Here is an 18,309-nt window from a genome sequence, read left to right on the forward strand (position 1 = left end):
TTTGTCTTAAAAGAAACACAACAAAAAGTACTCCAAAGAACAAAAAACCACAGATGATCTAACTTCTTACCAAACGTGACAAAACACCCTTGGCACTAAGCAGTGCTAAGGAAATTAGAACTTTACTAACAATGTATTTTTGCTGTAGGAAATTGCTAATATTCTCCTACAGTAGATGAGAAGGGAAAGGACAGAGAGGTCCTACAGAAATATTCTTATTATAGTGAAGTTTTAATTATCAAAAGTTCACAAATCCTTCCCCTGTAACAGAGAAAAAGCAAACCTGAAGTCTGAACTAAAAAGACTTAAAAATCCAGTCATACAAAACCCTTAATAGTATCTTATCATTAGTATATAACACCTTCTAAACTTACCTCGATAAAGCCCAAAGAAACCTTCATAACGCAGCACTTTCTTGAAGCAATCAAAGCTGTTTTTGTACATAAGTTCTCCCACAAAAGAACCTGTAGAACGCTGGTTTTGCATGCGAGTTTTCACTAAATCAATTGGGTAGACTGCAGTGGCTCCAACAGCTGCAAATAAATTTCAAGGTATAAGAAAACATGATTTTGCATTTGCACTGTTTGACTCCAACTGTCATCTTTCAAATTTACATCTAACATACCAGTTATATCTTTTTTTCTTCATGATATATTCTGGATACATTAAACTACCACCCACAGTTTTAACCAAATGTACTTTTCAGTTCTACCTCATTATAAATTTCATTTTCCTGAAATTAGTTTGGGGACAAATCAGATAGTAACACCACCCAGAAACTCCAACAGTTCATATATTCCCAAATTCTTGCAGACCAGATGACTCTTTCCCCTTCAACCTTACATTCATCCCATCCCTTAGACACTGCTCCAAGGGGAGAGTAAGAAGCCTCCCACACTTAAATGAGAGGCAGGAGGAGGAGAAGGGCAAAAGAAAAGAAGAAAAAAACCCAAACAGTGAAGATGAATATTCTTTTGCTCAGCTGTGACTAACCTCCAGCAACCGAACCAAGGGCAAACCTATACGCTGATTCCGCAATCTGGATGAGAACAGGTCGAGACACATCGCCTGAAGCTTTCTGTCAAGGCAGGATTTAAAACAAAAGGAAAGACAAGAAAAATTATCAAAACATCTCATTTCCCAAGAGAACATTTCATGATCAGACAGATACAAGTATACAGATACCTGGAAAAAATTCCACAGTACACTAGAGATTTTGTTCTCGATTATTGCTTCTTTTCCTCTGATTTCTAAGTGTCATATAAGGCAGCCTCTTCAGATTGGAATATCAAAGAAAACAGATACTACAACAAAATTAAACAACTCTAAAATCAATAGTGTAAGTGTGGTTTAAATGAGGGCTTACATATCACCTCTTAAGTCATTAATTATCTATGGCTAAAAGCGACTCCAGTTTGGAATTTATTTCTACTGTTGCCAAAATCATGTACATCTATTACTTCCCAGGCTACCAAAACAAGTATGCAAGCATTCACACAGATTAGCTACAGAAAAATAAGGTTTCATAAAGCACCCCCACAATTTCATTTTGCTCACAGTCTATGAGTGCTAGATTCAACCCAATGAAAAATAAATTTCAGAATTGTTCTGGATTTAAAATTGCTAATGAAAGAAAATAATAAAAAAAAACCAAAAGTTCTGAAGGGGCATTAAGTCTTTCACACTTACTAGCACTATTTGCAATATATTCTTTACAGGATACTACAAATAAAGCAACAAAATAAAAATATGGATACATTTTCCTGTGTTTACGCTTTACTTAACTCCAATATAGGCAGAGTTGGCCAGAAAGAAATTGAAGGTATCAATGTAGGTGAAATCTTTTCAGTCTCAGCATCAAGCAGCTGACATTAGAAAGGAATTGGGTGGTAAAAAATGGAAAAGTGGGACGCATACACAGAAGAAATATTAAGACTTAAGCAGATTCATTGTCCTCACCTCAGAACAATGTATATCATGGTAGCAGAGACAGTAGCCCCCAAGCAAAAAGTGGCAAAGCTGCTACTTTCATCACTCATTTTTGTCTACCTTTTACTGCCACCTATTGTAACTTACATTACTAAATATTCAGCCCAATGGAAATGCTTTTAACTCCTTTAGGAGTCTTCTAGGAATAGATGGTGAGCTTTTAGGAGCCAACTCATTTGAATTCATCCCAGCATCATCACCATTTACTCACTGCTCAAACAAACAGAAAACCACCACCCCAGATACTGTCTTGGAGTGGTGGTGGGGGTGTTCACATTTAGGGGAGGCAGGAGTAGAAAAAAGAGAAGGAAAAGAGAAGCATGTGTACACACACACACAGAAGCCTGGCTTATGGCCTGGTAGTCCTAAAAATGTAGCCTGGATCAACTCATTGTGGTCAAACTGGCGTCTCTGCACAGACCCAGAGCAGGAAAAAAGAAAACCAACAAAAACCCCTTAGTCTCACAAGACACAAAGTTAAGACTGCCTTAAAATAGAGACAGAGAGAAACAGAAGGGTTAGTTTTAAACCTGTCTGTAGAGAAAATTCTGACAATGCAAATACAAAATATGATAATATGAAACCTAAAAGATCAACAGGTTTGATGTTTAAAGAATACTCCTATTTCCTTTTGCCTCAAAACCAAAAAAATGTCTGTTTGTGGTTATACCACTGAAAGTAAATATCCTCTAGATTTTGGACATGCAGAGAATATTATTACTTCTACTGAAACTGTGATGTTAGTCTATACATAAGCTCTCCTACTTTGATATTCAGCAGAGCATAAAGCAAAGTAGAGAAAACTGTGAAGCCAGGAACATGCATATGTGTTCAGAACAAGGGCTGCAATTTCATAGGCTAGATGCCGAATTTTACCATCCATATTTGAAGTAGGAAGTCTCTTTTCCTCATTCAAAAGAATACAGACCAACAGAATCACAAAACATAAAAACCTTAATTAGGTATGCATCTAGTATTTCCTGAATGGCTGGATGACACTCTTACACATTTTATCTTTCCAAAGTAAATTACATTTGACCTGCCAAAATGTAGCCCAAGAGGAAGGGGCACAAAGAAGAGATGGAGAGAACATGACACAGGTTAAAAAATAAATTCTAACAAGATGTTACTCCTCAGAGTTATTACAGAGCACAAGAGAAAAGCAACTTAGATGACAACAACAGGAAGAGTTTGGCTGTCTATTTACCTGTCACTGGAAACAATAGCATAGTGTTGGTTTCTGTTCTTACCTGCCTCTGAGCCTCAGCCAGGTTGTAGGGCAATGTCCCCTCCTCCAGAGGAGCAATTCTTTCAATATCAGCTAACGTCATGCGCCTGAGGAAAGTAATCCACATTAGTCCTTGCTTAGAGGTTGGTTTTCAGATCACTAAAAGTTACCTGTACGTGGCCACTACACAACACTCTCCTGTTCCCCAACACCACCTCCCACTCCTTCCAAGAAGTAAAGAAAAGAGAGGATTGACAATTCTTCACTTACCCCCGTGGCTCATAAAGATCTGCTAACTGAAACAAGATGTCAACTTCCATGGGTGTAACCTGACCAAATTTCTGGGCTGCCAGAACAAACTCCTCTACAACAGAATAAAAATACAGAAAATTAAATGAAATCAAACCAGAAGAAATAATCCAGAGCATCCCAAAGTTGCACTATACTTTAGTATAAAGCAGAAGATACTGGTTGGGTAGGGTGAAAGGGGAGTAAGTTTCCCAACATAGAAGCATTCCTGTCACTACATAAATGTGTGCTTTAAAGGGTCTGTCCTTCATGCAAGTAAGTACAACTCTCTGGTCTTAAAGCTTAGTGCTACCAGCAGGATTTAGGATATTTGACATACGGTATCAATCAGCTGCAGGTCAGAGGGAAAAATATAAAATAAAAAGCAAACAAAGAAAAACCCCCAAAACAGGAGTCAAGAGATGTGGAACTTTTCATGCATAGTCCCAGGAGGCCACATTAATGAAACTCTGGTGTTGCACAGGGAATTCTCTATAAAAGTGGTTAGATATAGCAGATAACATCTTGTTCCAAGCTTGTAGATCAGCTTACTGTGCCGCCAATACAAGTTTATGGAATTCTTCAACTACCCTTGAAGGTCACTTTAATAGGCTGCCAATTTGGCAGGAGTCCTAGGAAGTTTTTTAAACTTTTAAATATCTTTACATACTTTCCTCACCCTGCCCCCACCACCAGTTTACTAGGACCTTTTTGTGATTGAAACAAAATGAAAAAGCTGGAGGGTGGACTCCGACAGGACTGTACAAAACTGAGTGGCAAACCAAGGCATGGTAACGAGGCAGGCTCCCCCCCCATTGATTTAAAAGCATACAGATGAGTTCCTTCCCTCCATCCAAACACCCAAGGAAACTTCCAGACTGCAAATATTTCTACCAACCCTTAGTGACTTCCACATCTTTTCTATTTCCAGCCAGAGTACTGTAGATCTTTCTAATGAGCTCCATGTTGTTAAGGAGAGAATTAAATCCATTAAAATAGGAAAAGCTGACCTGATGGGAAGTGGTACCTCCAGCAGCCTAGAGTACAGACAGTAAAAGAGGAAAAGAGAAAGGAGATTGTTACAAGACCAAAAAAAACTCGAAATGAAAGTTTTCAAGCAATGCTCTTTTACAAGAGTGACAGCAGCACAGGCTTGCTTTTTTTTAAAAAACCTGCAAAATAAAGAACATTAAACTATGAAAGATTCTTATGTTACTGAAACTAATCATGACCAGAATATAAAACTCTCCCCACCCTACAAACCTAAACAAATACATATGCAGGATTGTAACAACATAACCAGTAGTAATTTAAAAAGTTCAAGTTTCAGTACTGCTTCAGTTGGAAATGTTTCATAAGTTGGCTTATTTCTAGTAATGAGGAAATCTACTTCTACATGTAAAGCATATTACTACACAGAAAATTTCAACAAAACCAAAACACATTCTGAAAAAGGTCAACTGAAACCTTTAAATTCACAGACATTTCAAGTCATGGAAAACCAGAAGTAAGCTCTCAGGCTTATAACAGGCAGTCAAACATAATGGGAACAATAAGGTTCAAACAGTTACTCATTTTCAAATGAGAACTGAGCCTAAACCTTTGTTTTAAAGTGGTGTTGGGTCTGCACACAGAAAAAAAATATTGGATCAATTCACTATTTAACTTATAAGATCAATGATCAAGCAAATCTCTGAAAAAAATATGCATAAGATTGCCAAAATTTAACTGACCTTGAGGAATAATCAAAAATCATATCTGATGTTTTATGACAGAGCATATGACCCAGGAAGGCTGGTAACAAGATTGTGAGGGAACCATGGAAGAAAGTACCAGGTCTCACTGTCAGTCCCTAAATCTTCTGGCTGTGCTTTTTGCTGGATGCATCTTTTAATATTCTGGACAGAGTTTGCACTCCTCATCACATCACACATCCCTCTGAAACTCTCCCTTGCAAGTCAAAGCAGAACAGACCATTAAGGATATCTTCAAACCTGAATATGGCCAAGGTTTGGATTACTCAGAATGTGCTGTTACAAGGTCCCAAAATTATAAACTGTGGTCAAAACCAAATGTACCTCTTTTCTTTCTTCAGTGAAATTGCAGAGTTACAATATTAGTTCAGTTTACACACTCCAAACTGAGACAAAATATACAGTCAAGTGTAACAACTATCAGTCAAAATACAATGAGTGTCCTTGGTTGACGTTCCAGTTCATACATTGTCCCAGGTACTTGGAAATTATACTCAGGAGCTTAGAATTTATATTACAAAGCAAGTTCTTTGAGGATGATGTCCTAAGTGGGATGTAATAGTGTTCAAAAATATTTGACACAGTCTACTATGATGGAATGGCTGGAAAAAAGCGAGCCATACATTTGTAGGCCATTACTAAGGTCCATCTACATGCTTTGTCTATTGCCTCTGGAAACCAAGAACATTGAGGACATACATTCAGCAATCACGGTTAATTTTCATAAGGGTAGATAATAACTGCTGGACTTCAAAACATGCATCCTCAAGACTTCAAAACATGCATCCTTGATTACACATCCTGTAGTGGTCAAGGTACAGAAGAAAAGGAATCCCACATCTGGATCCCAGGTCTGCCAACTGGGATACCAGAACTACTCACAGCTACTAGACATTCTTCTACAAATGGTGTCAGCATGTGTGGCCGGATGGTGACCATAATATCCCTGAAGTCCATAGCTGTGACTCTTCCAGACTGAGCATTGTCTCTCTGAACAAAGGCTTGTTTTGCATGTTCTAATTGTATCTCCTGAAAACATATGGAGGAAAAAAAGCAGTTAGGTTCAAAATAATCACCTCAACAGTTACATTTACTACAATTAATGCAATCCTACAAGATTCTCATATGTAACAAAATATGACTACATGTAATTTAATTTTAATTGCCTGTTGCACATATATTTTATGTAAATTTCAGCCTTTTCTATTCAGCCTTTCCTATGGCCTCTATCAGTGACCTCAGCACCTAGGACAACATCATGATTTCTTTGCTGTCTGGACATTATGTCATGCAATTCATTTAACTGAGAAATGGAGAACATATACCAACACACTAGTGCAAGTAGTCTCCCACTCATGAACATTGAAGTTTTCCATGATGTGCATTATCCACTTTATTGCATGTGTCACAGCAGGTCAAAATACTTTCTGTAAAAGCACTCACTATTTCCTGAATGAGGACAATGAAATCACCAGAGGTTTCCATGTAGACACCTACTAATCTGGAAAGGATTCCCTCAAAGAGTATCCTCATTTAAAACATAAAGTTATTTGTCTACAAAAGACAACAGCAGTTTAATTTAGAACTCCTTTTTATGTAACTGAGTAAAGATCAGTTTTCAGTATTTAACTAGTAGTAACAGGCATAAACATTATCTGATAAAATCACTTGATAATCTCAATTTGTGATTCAAATGTACTACTGAGAGATAAGAGGAGTAAAAAGGTACATAATCTCTCAAGTTGTATCTTTCCCCACTGTGACCTTCACCTTTTCTTCTTAAATTACTGTCATGCTACTTTCTTTTTTTCTGTCATTTAAAAGGAACAATCCTGCACAGATAGTAATTGGATATGGCATATGAATTTTTGTTCAGTTCTACAGTTTTGTAAAAAAAATAAACACCTTTGGCAATGTAGTTAGACTTCCCAACTGTATTTTTTAGTCGAATGAAGGAATACAAATCATTGCCATATATTCCCTTTAACTTTCAAGGATTATAAAAACTTCTTCACTGGAAAAACAGTGCTTATTCTGAATACATATTCATAGTCAGTTATTAAGAAAATGGTGTCAGAGCAAAACTATGTCAGCAATACTGAGCAAGTCTTGCAGTGGACTGTGACACTATCCAACAATTTCCATTATATTTGCAAATATGCACCTTAAAATACATACTAATCCAAGATTTGAGCTAGAAAAGAATCACCATCATGAAGTATTCACAGTAAATATGATCTCCTGCAAGTTGATATTTGTGTCACAGCAGCATTCAAGGAAATAAAGAGTGAAGGGCAAAAGGCAAATTCAGAGTAGGATCAGACCTGCCACAGGCCTGCAGATGCCATTCCTCCCTCCTTCTATTCACTCAGTCCACACTGCCACTCAAACCATGCTTGTGTTTTCATTTCAGCCTTCTGACTTCGCTAATTTTGGTCGTAATTCCTAATTTCAGCACTGTACCCTGTATGATGAAATTTTCCTAATATATTAGGCAGAGGGAGAAAAGGGGTAGGGGGAAAAGACTGATCAGTGTTTCACTCCAGAATTAATTTGAAATTTCTTCCTTTGATGGGAAACGCCTGGTGGAGGTTATAATTTGAAGTGGTACAATTTCAGTTCAGCCACATTTTCTTTACATTACAGACCCCTAAGCTGAAGTGTTACAATTCAGTAATAATACTGACTCTGGCTGGATGCAGCCACACAAGTTCTTACTTCACTTCAATTGAGACTATAATTTCAACAGAAATTTGGAAGGAAGCAATTTTGGAACATTTATGGTGAGATGAGTACAAAAACACAAAAAACACTTCGTCAGCTTGAGACAGACAACTACTTGGGAGGCAGAGAGCTCTGCAGAGGTGTTAAGTATAATAAAGCTTGTATCCTAAATACTCATCAGCTAGCAGGTAGAAATGTATGAACAAATGAACAAAAATGTCATCAAATGGAAGCACCACCAGAAAATAAAAATTGTATTTAGCAGAAGGATTACATGGGAAACAGTGAATGTTGCTTTTTTCTCCTTCCCTCATTCAATTTCTTTTAACCACTGACACTGCTGGCCGTGTTTCACTGGCAGAATCTCGCACTAAAATGCAGTAAAAAAAGGACACCTCTTGTAGAAGTCCAGTCTGTTCCTGTCTGTGTACACCCATCAGTGACCATTGGTGTGACCTTGGCTGACAGTGATGTCTTAGCCACAGAACAAAGCAGATGTTCCTGCTCCACAGAGGTGCATCAAGGGCATCTTTCTTGTCATCACCCAGGTAACTGCAAAAAGGCTGCTAGTACTACAGTTGAGAACAAGCCAAAACACCCTGTCTTCCCTATGCTAACATTATTCTTTCCAATTTCCTTGGTAAACTGGAACCCAATGGAGTGAATTATCCCAATTGGTTAAATACATTGTCAAGGTCTTGGTGCTGCCATTTACCCATCTTCTTTTCAGACAGAAAAGAGCCATTTAGCTGTAGACAGACAGCAAGACAAAACTGTGAATGGGATGATGTCAGTCTTCTGAAACTCCCTATTCACACCTCCTCCTAAATTCAGAAACTAAGTTCCAGTTCAAAATGGTTTACACATACTGCACATAGATAAAGAAGACCGAACTCAGAAAGGTAGAGACTTTTTTAGGCTATGGTTATTTTGAGCAGTGCTACAGATTTTCCACTTACACTAAGAAGAAAGAAGCATAGGAATCCTCAGCCACATGACATTCCCAAACCATGACCATGGATGGCAGCAGTATGGCACACAAGAACACAGAGACAATCACATAGTAGCAAACTAAGAACTAAATTCCAGACAGATCTATAAAGTCTGTCACAAGCAAACCAGACATATGTCACTTTTCTAATCAATGCACACTGCATATCAATGCAATAAACTCCTAAAAGTGTTGACTTCAAAAGAAAGGCTGTCCATTTCCTCAGCCTCCACGTCTGAAAGCTGAGACAGCTTACAGCATAACTATGTTTCAAAATGAGTTCAGCAGCTACTGGCAATTTATCAGGAAATTCTTTATGAGATGTTTGCAACATGTTGTGTATATGCAGTTAATATAAAAAATATCACCTTAAAAGAAACTGAAAAACAATAAAGCAAAGCTATAGTCTTCAGAGATTCTATCTGACTTGCAATAATTTTATTATTTTATTTATATTAATAAATTTTATTTCAGTCCTATATTATTTTACCTAGACAGACTAAGGTTTAAAGAAGTACAATTCTCATTACTTTGCAATACAAATTACTTCTCCAACTAGACTTTTTGTAAACTTAGATATACATAGAAAACAAGCATCTTCCTTGATGCTGGAAGTCCAGAATTCCCCCAGGTAGCATAAGACTTTGTGAAAAATTAATTCGTACATCATGGCACCAGAATTCTAATGAAATTATTTTCTACCTAGAGATTTTACCTTAGCTTTCACTTACAGCTCATTAAAAGCTTCTTTACCTTCCACTTAGATAGAAATTTATGTTTGCATTCCATCCCAATGGATCTACAAGTCATCAGATACAACACAGTCTTTGCCACTGGAGTAGATGCTAAGGTTCAATTATAAGAGAGTACTACTTCATCAACTAATATTCTGGGCATAAATAAATTACCAGACAATGCAGAAATGGTTTTACCAGGCCCACATATAAGAATATGTTAAAATTTGTCTTGTGGAATAGATTTTAGATGCTGAGAAAGGGGCTAATGCTGCTCTTCATAAGGCAGACTTGCCACTTAAGTGATGATGGAACATGACCATATCCAAACACATACATGGATATATACACAGATAGATGAGCTAATTTTAAGCCAGCAAATGAGCAAGGTAAAACAACACACCTTGAGCTCTAGGCTGATGCAAATAGATTGTTAACTGTATTAGAGCCAAGGAGTTTGGAGGCTATACTTTCAGGTACCTCTGTTATTGCAGACAGAAAAAGTGCTGGCAGGATATAAATATTCAGAATCCCATATAAACACTTCATATTTAAAGCCACAAGAGATCTATCTTGTGCATGGATAAAATACACTAATGTTATTTTCCAACTACCTCAAGCTTTGCCAGAAGTGATGATTAGTCCAAATGCTGCAACAGATAATGATCATGGAACAAGTTTATGTGATATAATAGGACCCAATGTAAAGGAATTTGAATCTAGTTAGATTATTCCATTAAAAGTTGCAAATTGCATTGTACTTACAAAGCAGTACCTGAAGCGCCTTACAGAACCATCTGGTCCACGTTAAGTGCAATGTAAAGTGCATTCACACATCAGGAATGCAGAAAGGTAATTTGGTATCCACTGTGGTCTCCTGCTGTCTAAGGTCCAAGGTCTAGACATCAGACCAAAAAGACTGACTCATGCACAGGCAGAATGTCAGAAGGAAAGGCTGAGTACCAGAGGTTACAGAGCTTAAAGGAAGATGTCCATGCCTGTGAACAGTAACTCTCCACTTTGTGCTGAGAGCCATTTCTGTGCCCAAACTTCAGCATCTGTAATACGATGCTGCAAGGCAAGAATCAGCAGGGAAACCTATGTGATTCAAGGATTTACAGTTCTAGAAAGTGGGTAAACCGATGTACCCAATTACTGTGACTGACTGAGCATCCTAATAGATTGTACTGGTAATAGGCAGCTTCAGCAGTCTTAGGACAATTAGTTTATTTGAAAATCCTTGCTGCCTGCACCAATGCTAAGAGCATCTTTATTAGCAGCATTAGAACTTTTCCTGAGCACATCTCACCTCTCCAGAGACACCCAGAATTGTCATCCTTATTCTCCTGGCTTATGCTCCTCCTCCCATGTTTCTGACCTATATAGATCATCACCAAAAGGGCTGGATGACATCTTCCATCACAATCAATTAACCCCACAGTATCATCCCATCCAAGAAAAGTCCTTTCAGATAAGAGGAATATCCCTCCACAAGATGAGAAAGCCTAATAGTTAGGACTAATCTCCAAAGTTAGAAAACTTCTGCCTCAGTGCTTGCTTTTCCTAATTCAACTTAAAAACACAAAAGAACCCAAAGAAAGAACTCAAATCTTCTAAATACCCAGCTTTAACATTACAAGCTCTTTTGGGTCCATGATTCTAACCTCTTTAGCCTCTCTCAACAACCCTTATACACACACACACCTCCTTCTTTTTTCTTTTTCTTTTTTTAATGGTGAGAAAGTGTAGTATTTTTATTCCGAGTTTTTCTACAGGTTTTCCTCAGATCTCTAAGCAAATAGACAGATGAGGCAAACAGGACTGGCACTTGGTTAAAACTGTGACTTTAAACCACCAACATCAGGATACATTTCCAAGGCTTATTCTGTAGTTGGAAGGAGATACCAGAACACATTGCCAGAGGCATTTTTTCCTAATCAAGTAGCACATTTGCTTTTTCATTCAAAAGAGGTTCTGATTCCTATTTCTGTCACAAAACTGGTTTATGTCTTAGCTACTTAGGAGTTACAATAGTCAATACAAAGCCTAAGGGAATATGATTTAATCATGTGATACCTGACGTCCTCTTCATACAAAGTTAATTAGGGTCTGTTCTACAAAGTCAATTTGAAACATTTGTCTCAATAGCATTATCTTAATTATTCCTCATCAAAATGATACCACCTCCTACTGTGAACTAACATACTTGTGTAAACAAGAAAAAAAGAAACCTTGCAGTCTTGAAGCAGGTTCCCATTTTAAAACTCTCTAGTGTAAATACTAATACAGGCATTAAGTATTCAGGAGGAATACAAATAAGAAACTCACGTGTTTCACCTCCTTTCCTACTGAAGACTATTTTTAACAGTACTGCTGAAATACAGATAATCGGTTTATTATTTTATTAGCATAATATTTTACTTCCTGTAACAAAGTACCCAGAAGTATGAATAGCCATGAATTCCTTGCAAAGAGTAGTATTTTATTCTTTACATGATACAAGCAAATTTTCCCTCTTTAAGACAAGCTTAATTCAAAAACAATCAAAAGTAAAGTGTATGGAAATAGCTTGTAACAAATATTACTAGCTATCATCTCTAAATTAAATATATGGTTGGTAAAATGCTGTTTACAGACAGAAAAATAAGCGTTTCTTAATACTAGTCTGGCAAGTTGATCCAAAATGTTCAATACTGTTATTTAACATTCTTTGACTTGTATATTTAAAAATACAGGAGGTTTTTGGACATCGAAGTCTAGATTTTCAATTTCACATCTAAGTCTACACAACCCTGGAGAAAAAAAACCTTCTGCATACAGGTGCAAAAACAAAGGAAAAGGAAAAAAAATCCAGCTAGCCTGAATCAGCAGTTTTACCAATAGTGCATCCTATTTATCAACATATTATACAAGTCCAGCACTCTGATTGTAAAAGCCTACATTTGGTATATATTTCAACTTTGCTACCAGCATGGTACTTGGCAAGTTTTCAAATGCTTTGATTCTTGCATCCTTCTTATTACTCTTGAGAAATCATACTGCATTAGACCCACCAGTAAAAACTGAGTGAACTCCGGGTATGTTAGGTGTCTTTTTCTATCCTTTCCAAAATGCAGCTGTACAAACTCTGAATTCCAGTTGAAAGGAATGTGCTGATGGATCGTGGTCTGGCCAAAAACTTGTTTAGCATCCTCTGGGAAGAAAAGAAAAATGCTCATTTAGTAATAAAATAAAATAACAATAGAGACAAACATATAAACAAATAGGATATTTTGTAACAGGAAAGCAATCCTGTTCATATAAATTAGCAACATATTGTACAGCAAACCTAATGCTTTTTGTTCACCCAAATCATCACCCTCACAAATAGTTTCTGAAAAATATTTTTGTGAAGCTTTATACCCACAGCATTTAATTAAAAGAAATTTCAAGTTTCAAATTCAAACAAGGAAAAATTAAAATTAAAAGACAATTTATAAAAAGACGACTAAAGCTAACTGATTTTCAGCTTAATCTTTTCAAGCTGCTAACAATGAAAATTTTGTGTCACTATAATTCAGGCTTTTGAATTTTTCCCAGAGTTCTCCACATTCAAACAAATCAACTACACAAACACGGTTATTTCAAGATCCACTCTTCTGGAGTTAGTTACAGAGAGAAGTAGAATAGGGGATGGGAGGAGATATGACAGGCAGGAATAAAAACTTATCACCAGCACTATGGAGACTTTAAGACTAAATCTCTTTCACAAGGAGGGAGGCAGCATGACAAGTATGATCACACCTAAATACAAGCTTCATATTTCGTAGTCACAACTGGGCAACAGTTTACTGCGCACTTGGCAAACTGGTAACACACAGCAGTTTCCATGAAGAAGCAACTATTTGATACACAATCAGTAGTAAAGACTATATGTTTCTGCAACTAGATAGCATATACTGTAAGTAAAGAAAACAGCAATGAGATCTGAGCAAGTACTTGTCTCAAAGGACAGAGCGCACTTCAATATGACAGTTGTGTGTCAGCCAAAAAAATAGGGCAAAGATATCCTCTGAAGACAAGCTCAAGGCAAGAGGTTCCCAGCTGCTATATGCCTCCCTAATTGCTGTATGACTCTTCCAGCAACCCAAGCCAAGAGCCAGTTCTTGTCTCCTGTGAGCTCCTGTGAGCACAGAGAGATGGTTCCCAGGAGTCACTCCCTACCCACAGGCTGGGCCGGGAGCTGGTCTGCTCCCTTCACGCTTTGTGGAAGAAAGACCAGGAGCCCAAACCACGAGCTCCTGTCTGTCTCTGTGAGCAGCAGAGCTGTAAGCCAGTTCCCAAGCACGGCTGGTGCCTGGGGTTGAGGAAATCAGCACAGCTTCGTGCTTGTCTGTGTTCAGAACAAGCTGGGAGTCACCCCACTGGAGCCAGCCACTGCCTGCCAGGCAGGACTGGGAGCCACCTTCCAGCTCATTCCAGTGCCACAAGCAAAGGTGGGAGCTGACTCCTTGGGGTGATGAGGTTGTGTCTCCTGTGCATGCTGAGTTCCAGCTCCTGGTTCAGTCCGTGCCAGGCAGGCACAGCAGCTCTGTTGACTCGGGGAAATCCAACCAGAGCGGAATCCCCTCTTTTAGGCAAGGAAGCAGGAAAAAATAAGAGCGAAGTGGCACAGCTGATAGCCAAGAAGATGTCAGGAAGAGCCAAAATAAATGAAGAATAAAGACATGAAAAAAAAAAGTCACAAAGAGATGAAAGGGGCAGGTGTCCTGCTGCACCAATCCAAAAGCCCTGCAGATGGTATTACCCACAAGAATAGCTTGTTCTAAAGCAAGAAGGCTTCACAGAGAGAGCAGAAATGAAACTGCAGACCTCCTCCCATCTCACAACCCCGTCTGTATTTTCAGCTTTAAAAACACAGCACCCACTGATGCCAGGAAATCAGTGGTGAAAGAGCAAGTTGAATTTAACTTACAAACAGAAAGACTAACCCCAGTTAACCTCAAATTCATAAAATTCATAACTCCAAGTCCTAATGTCCTATGAGAATTTTCTCCAAGCAGAGTCAATGCCCCCAGGACAGCCCCATTGTTCATTTATGTCTTAAGCTCTATCACAGCCAGCTTGGATCTTGTCTGCCAGCATTCTCCAGGAGCAAAATTCTGCTCTCAAGGCAGTGGGAGAGGAAATCTATTGGTTCAGGGTGAGGTTCTATCCCTCTACTTGAAGTCTTTCATTTAGGGTGCTTCCTACTGACACAGTTCAAGGCACCTTGCCACATGTCACTGGAGATCACATTTATAAAGTTCCTGCTTTCTGTCAGACTGTCTTCAAAGAAGGCAACCAGCATGAAAAAGACAGCCTGTCTTGTCTGCATAAAAGAAGAAATAAAGGTTGTCTCTTTTTGGCAGTGACCACTGCTTTTCCAGAGAAATAAAGACATTCACAGAGAAATCAGATGTTCATCTGCTTCCTCCTTCCCTCTCATCCCATCTCCAGAATTTCCCCAGAGCAAGCCACGGATACTGTGTGGATGAAATAAGGAACAAATCATCGTTTACTAAAAGCTATGTTTGTCTGGACTCCAGACTTGCCTTTGTCAGAAATAAAAGGTGCATTCATACCTGATGCAAGGTAAGAGATAGCAGAAATTTAGCTAGTATAAAATGAGTCTCAAATTTCTTTTGATGGGGCAAGGGTCCACCCAATTCTTACTTTAAATTGTTAACATATGAAAGCTGCAGAGTTTCCTTTGAATATGCCCCTGTAATTTTATTTTTTTATCATACATTAGCTACCTTGAAGGAACAATGTACCTTGCTCCCTCAGCTCTGTGTCCTGTAAACCCTCCTTAGCTAGAGCCCCAAATTAAAATTCCATCCAAAGCAAATGAAACACACAACCATAGAAAGGTTTGGGTTGAAAGAAACCTTATAGATCATCTAGCTTCAGCTGCCTGCCATGAATAAGGACACCCTTCACTCGGCCACATTTCTCAAAGGCTCATCCAACGTGGCCTTGAACAATTCCAGGGATGGGGCATCCACAACTTCTCTAGGTAGCCTGTTACAATGTCTCACCACCCTCACAGTAAAGAATTTCTTCCATATATCTAACCTAAGAACTACTCTCTTTCAGTTTCTTTGTCCTATCTTGTAGGCTCCCTTTAGGTACTCCCTTCAGGAAGGTTGCAATTAGATCTCCCAAAAGCCTTCTCTTCTTCAGGCTGAACAATCCAAATTCTCTCCACTTTTCATCAGAGGAGAGGTGCTCCATCCCTTTAATCATGGGTTTCCTCCTCTAGATTTGTTCCAACAGATCCATGTCCTTCCTGAGCTGGTACCCCAGAGCTGGGTGCTGTGTTTCAGGTGGGGTCTCTGTCACCAGAGCAGAGCAGAGGGGCAGAATCCCCTCCCTGTCCTGCTGGCCATGCGGCTTTTGGTGCAGCCCAGACACATTTGGCTTTCTGGGCTGCAAGGACACATTACCAAGACATGTCCAAATGTCAAGAAGTGAAAAGAATGGTAACTTCAGACAAAATACAATGTTTAATTATTGGCATTGCAAAAGGCAAAGGAACGCACAGCAATGAAAGCGAAAACCTCATTAAGCCAATTAGGAATATAATAAGGTCTCTATCCAGACCATTTACATTCCCTTGTCTGTTTAGAGATTAAAGGCCACAAGCATGTCTCAGAAGTTCATGTAAGTACAAGTATCACTCTTAACAGCCCAAGTTAAAGTACTACACTTTATTTTTCCTATGACCTGGAAAACACAGATTTACCACATTAGTGTAGATACAGTAAGAGAATCCAAACAACTTGATCTTATCACAGTCACGTTGTATATTGATGTCAATATGACTTGGCAACTACTACCAGATGCTCTTCTGACGGAATGCGCCTTGGATTATACAGTGCAGGCAGCTCACTGGAAGATTGCCCACTATGCTTCTACTGATTCTTTGATGGCATGAGACATGGTATCCTCTTTGCCACTGCCTTTTTGCACATATCCCATACTTCCTTTTTGCAACCATTTATGGTGCACAAACTTCTATGCCCAGTGCAGCCTTCTTCCTCTTCCCTCACTAGGTCTCATTACCCATCCATCTGCCATGTCACTGACTCAAGTCTCATCTGTAGGCAGACTGCCCAATTCAGACAATAAAAACCATTCACACTGCCTGAAAAATCTGAAGTGTCATTTAACCATAAAAAGGTATCCAATTATGTACCAGAAGTCACTCCAAGTTATTGTTCAGTTCTAAGAATGTCATCTCCTAATCATCTAAGTCTAATTTTAAAATTAAAAATGGACAATGAAAAAAATGTAGTTTTGCATTAAACCTCCAGTTGGAAGTTCCACGAGTCCCCTAACACAGCAAAACACAGAGAAGTTGAGGTGTGCTTATGTAGCCAGGAGTTACGATGTCTGTTTAGACTTTCTTTTTTTAAGGAACCTGTTTCAGAGCTACAGAATAATTTGTAACTGAAATGACATCTGGATTTCATGGAGTCCAACCACCAGTCAAAGAAAGTCCAACCAGAGGAAGTTGCTCAGGGTCATGGCCAGATGAGGTTCAAGTACCCTCCCCATAAATTTCTCGCTCAGGACGTCAAGGTAAGGGAACATTGAAATACCAGAGGGTCACAATCAGTGGCACAGGGTCTAGTTGGAGACCTGTCACTAGTGGTTTTCCCCAGGGTTCAATATTCAGCCCAGTACTGTTTGATCAGGAAGCGCCACCTGAACATGAGGAAGAACTTCTTTACTGTGTGAGTGTCTGAGTACCGAAGCAGATTGCCCAGAGAGGATGTGGACTCTCCCTCACAGAAGATACTCAGAACCATCTGGACACCATCCTGTGCCCTGTGCTCTGGGATGACCCCGCTTGAGCAGGAAGGTTGGACCAGATGACCCACAGTGGTCTCTTCCAACCTGACACAATCTGTGATTCTGCGAATACCTCCAACAACAGAGATTCCACAGCTTTTCTGGGCAATTGTGCTTTGATCCTAAACAAGTATTTAATCAAAATATCGGACAAATGGAAGCTTTAAAATCCAATTCAGAACACTGTTTAATTGCTTTAGTTTTAAAACACAAAATGTTAATGCTTCAATGTCAAGAGCCATTATGTTGTTACACAAAATCAATCTAAAGCTTGCAAAAATGTAACCATTTGTGTGTTTGCATTGTTTGAACCAGAGCTGTTAGAAAGCAAGAAAAACACCAGGCTGAAGAATTTAAACACTCATTTTCAGAAATCCATGCTGCCACTTTTACCAATTTTTAAAAAAAATTCAACTCTAAAATTCAATTTTAAATAAATTGCAAGGTTCTAAAACAAATAATTGTTTGTCCCTCCACAGTCTCTAACTAAAAAACAGTTACCTTGCCATTTATTTCTGATCACTGCATGAAAGAATTGTTTAATTTTCCCTCCAGGTGATCTGCCTGCTGATTTACAGTGGGGGTTTTTGGTCCTGTAAGTCCTGGGGACCTTCTTCTCTGCAGTGTACTGATGTGTATGTTTAAATGCTTATTGCACAAACAAGAATGCTGCATTCATATTTTCATTCCTGTGATTCCATACAATTTTCATTCCTATGACAT

The 18,309-nt window shown here is 38.6% G+C and overlaps 1 protein-coding gene across 5 annotated transcripts in view; it reads right to left on the reverse strand.

Annotated features, from left to right (window-relative positions):
- The window catches only part of SLC25A13 (solute carrier family 25 member 13), a 103,624-nt gene that overhangs the window by 36,353 nt on the left and 48,962 nt on the right, over positions 1-18,309 (reverse strand). For all 5 annotated transcript variants that reach the window (XM_033052371.2, XM_033052364.2, XM_033052386.2 and 2 more), the window contains 7 exons: positions 12,762-12,901; positions 6,142-6,288; positions 4,404-4,542; positions 3,488-3,581; positions 3,240-3,324; positions 994-1,078; positions 375-533 (listed from right to left, as the gene is read on the reverse strand). In XM_033052371.2, the coding sequence (XP_032908262.1) occupies positions 375-533; positions 994-1,078; positions 3,240-3,324; positions 3,488-3,581; positions 4,404-4,542; positions 6,142-6,288; positions 12,762-12,901 (849 nt within the window). The remainder of the gene's footprint in view (positions 1-374; positions 534-993; positions 1,079-3,239; positions 3,325-3,487; positions 3,582-4,403; positions 4,543-6,141; positions 6,289-12,761; positions 12,902-18,309) is intronic.

This window comes from Catharus ustulatus, chromosome 1 (assembly GCF_009819885.2).
Source record: "Catharus ustulatus isolate bCatUst1 chromosome 1, bCatUst1.pri.v2, whole genome shotgun sequence".
NCBI classification, from domain to species: domain Eukaryota; kingdom Metazoa; phylum Chordata; class Aves; order Passeriformes; family Turdidae; genus Catharus; species Catharus ustulatus.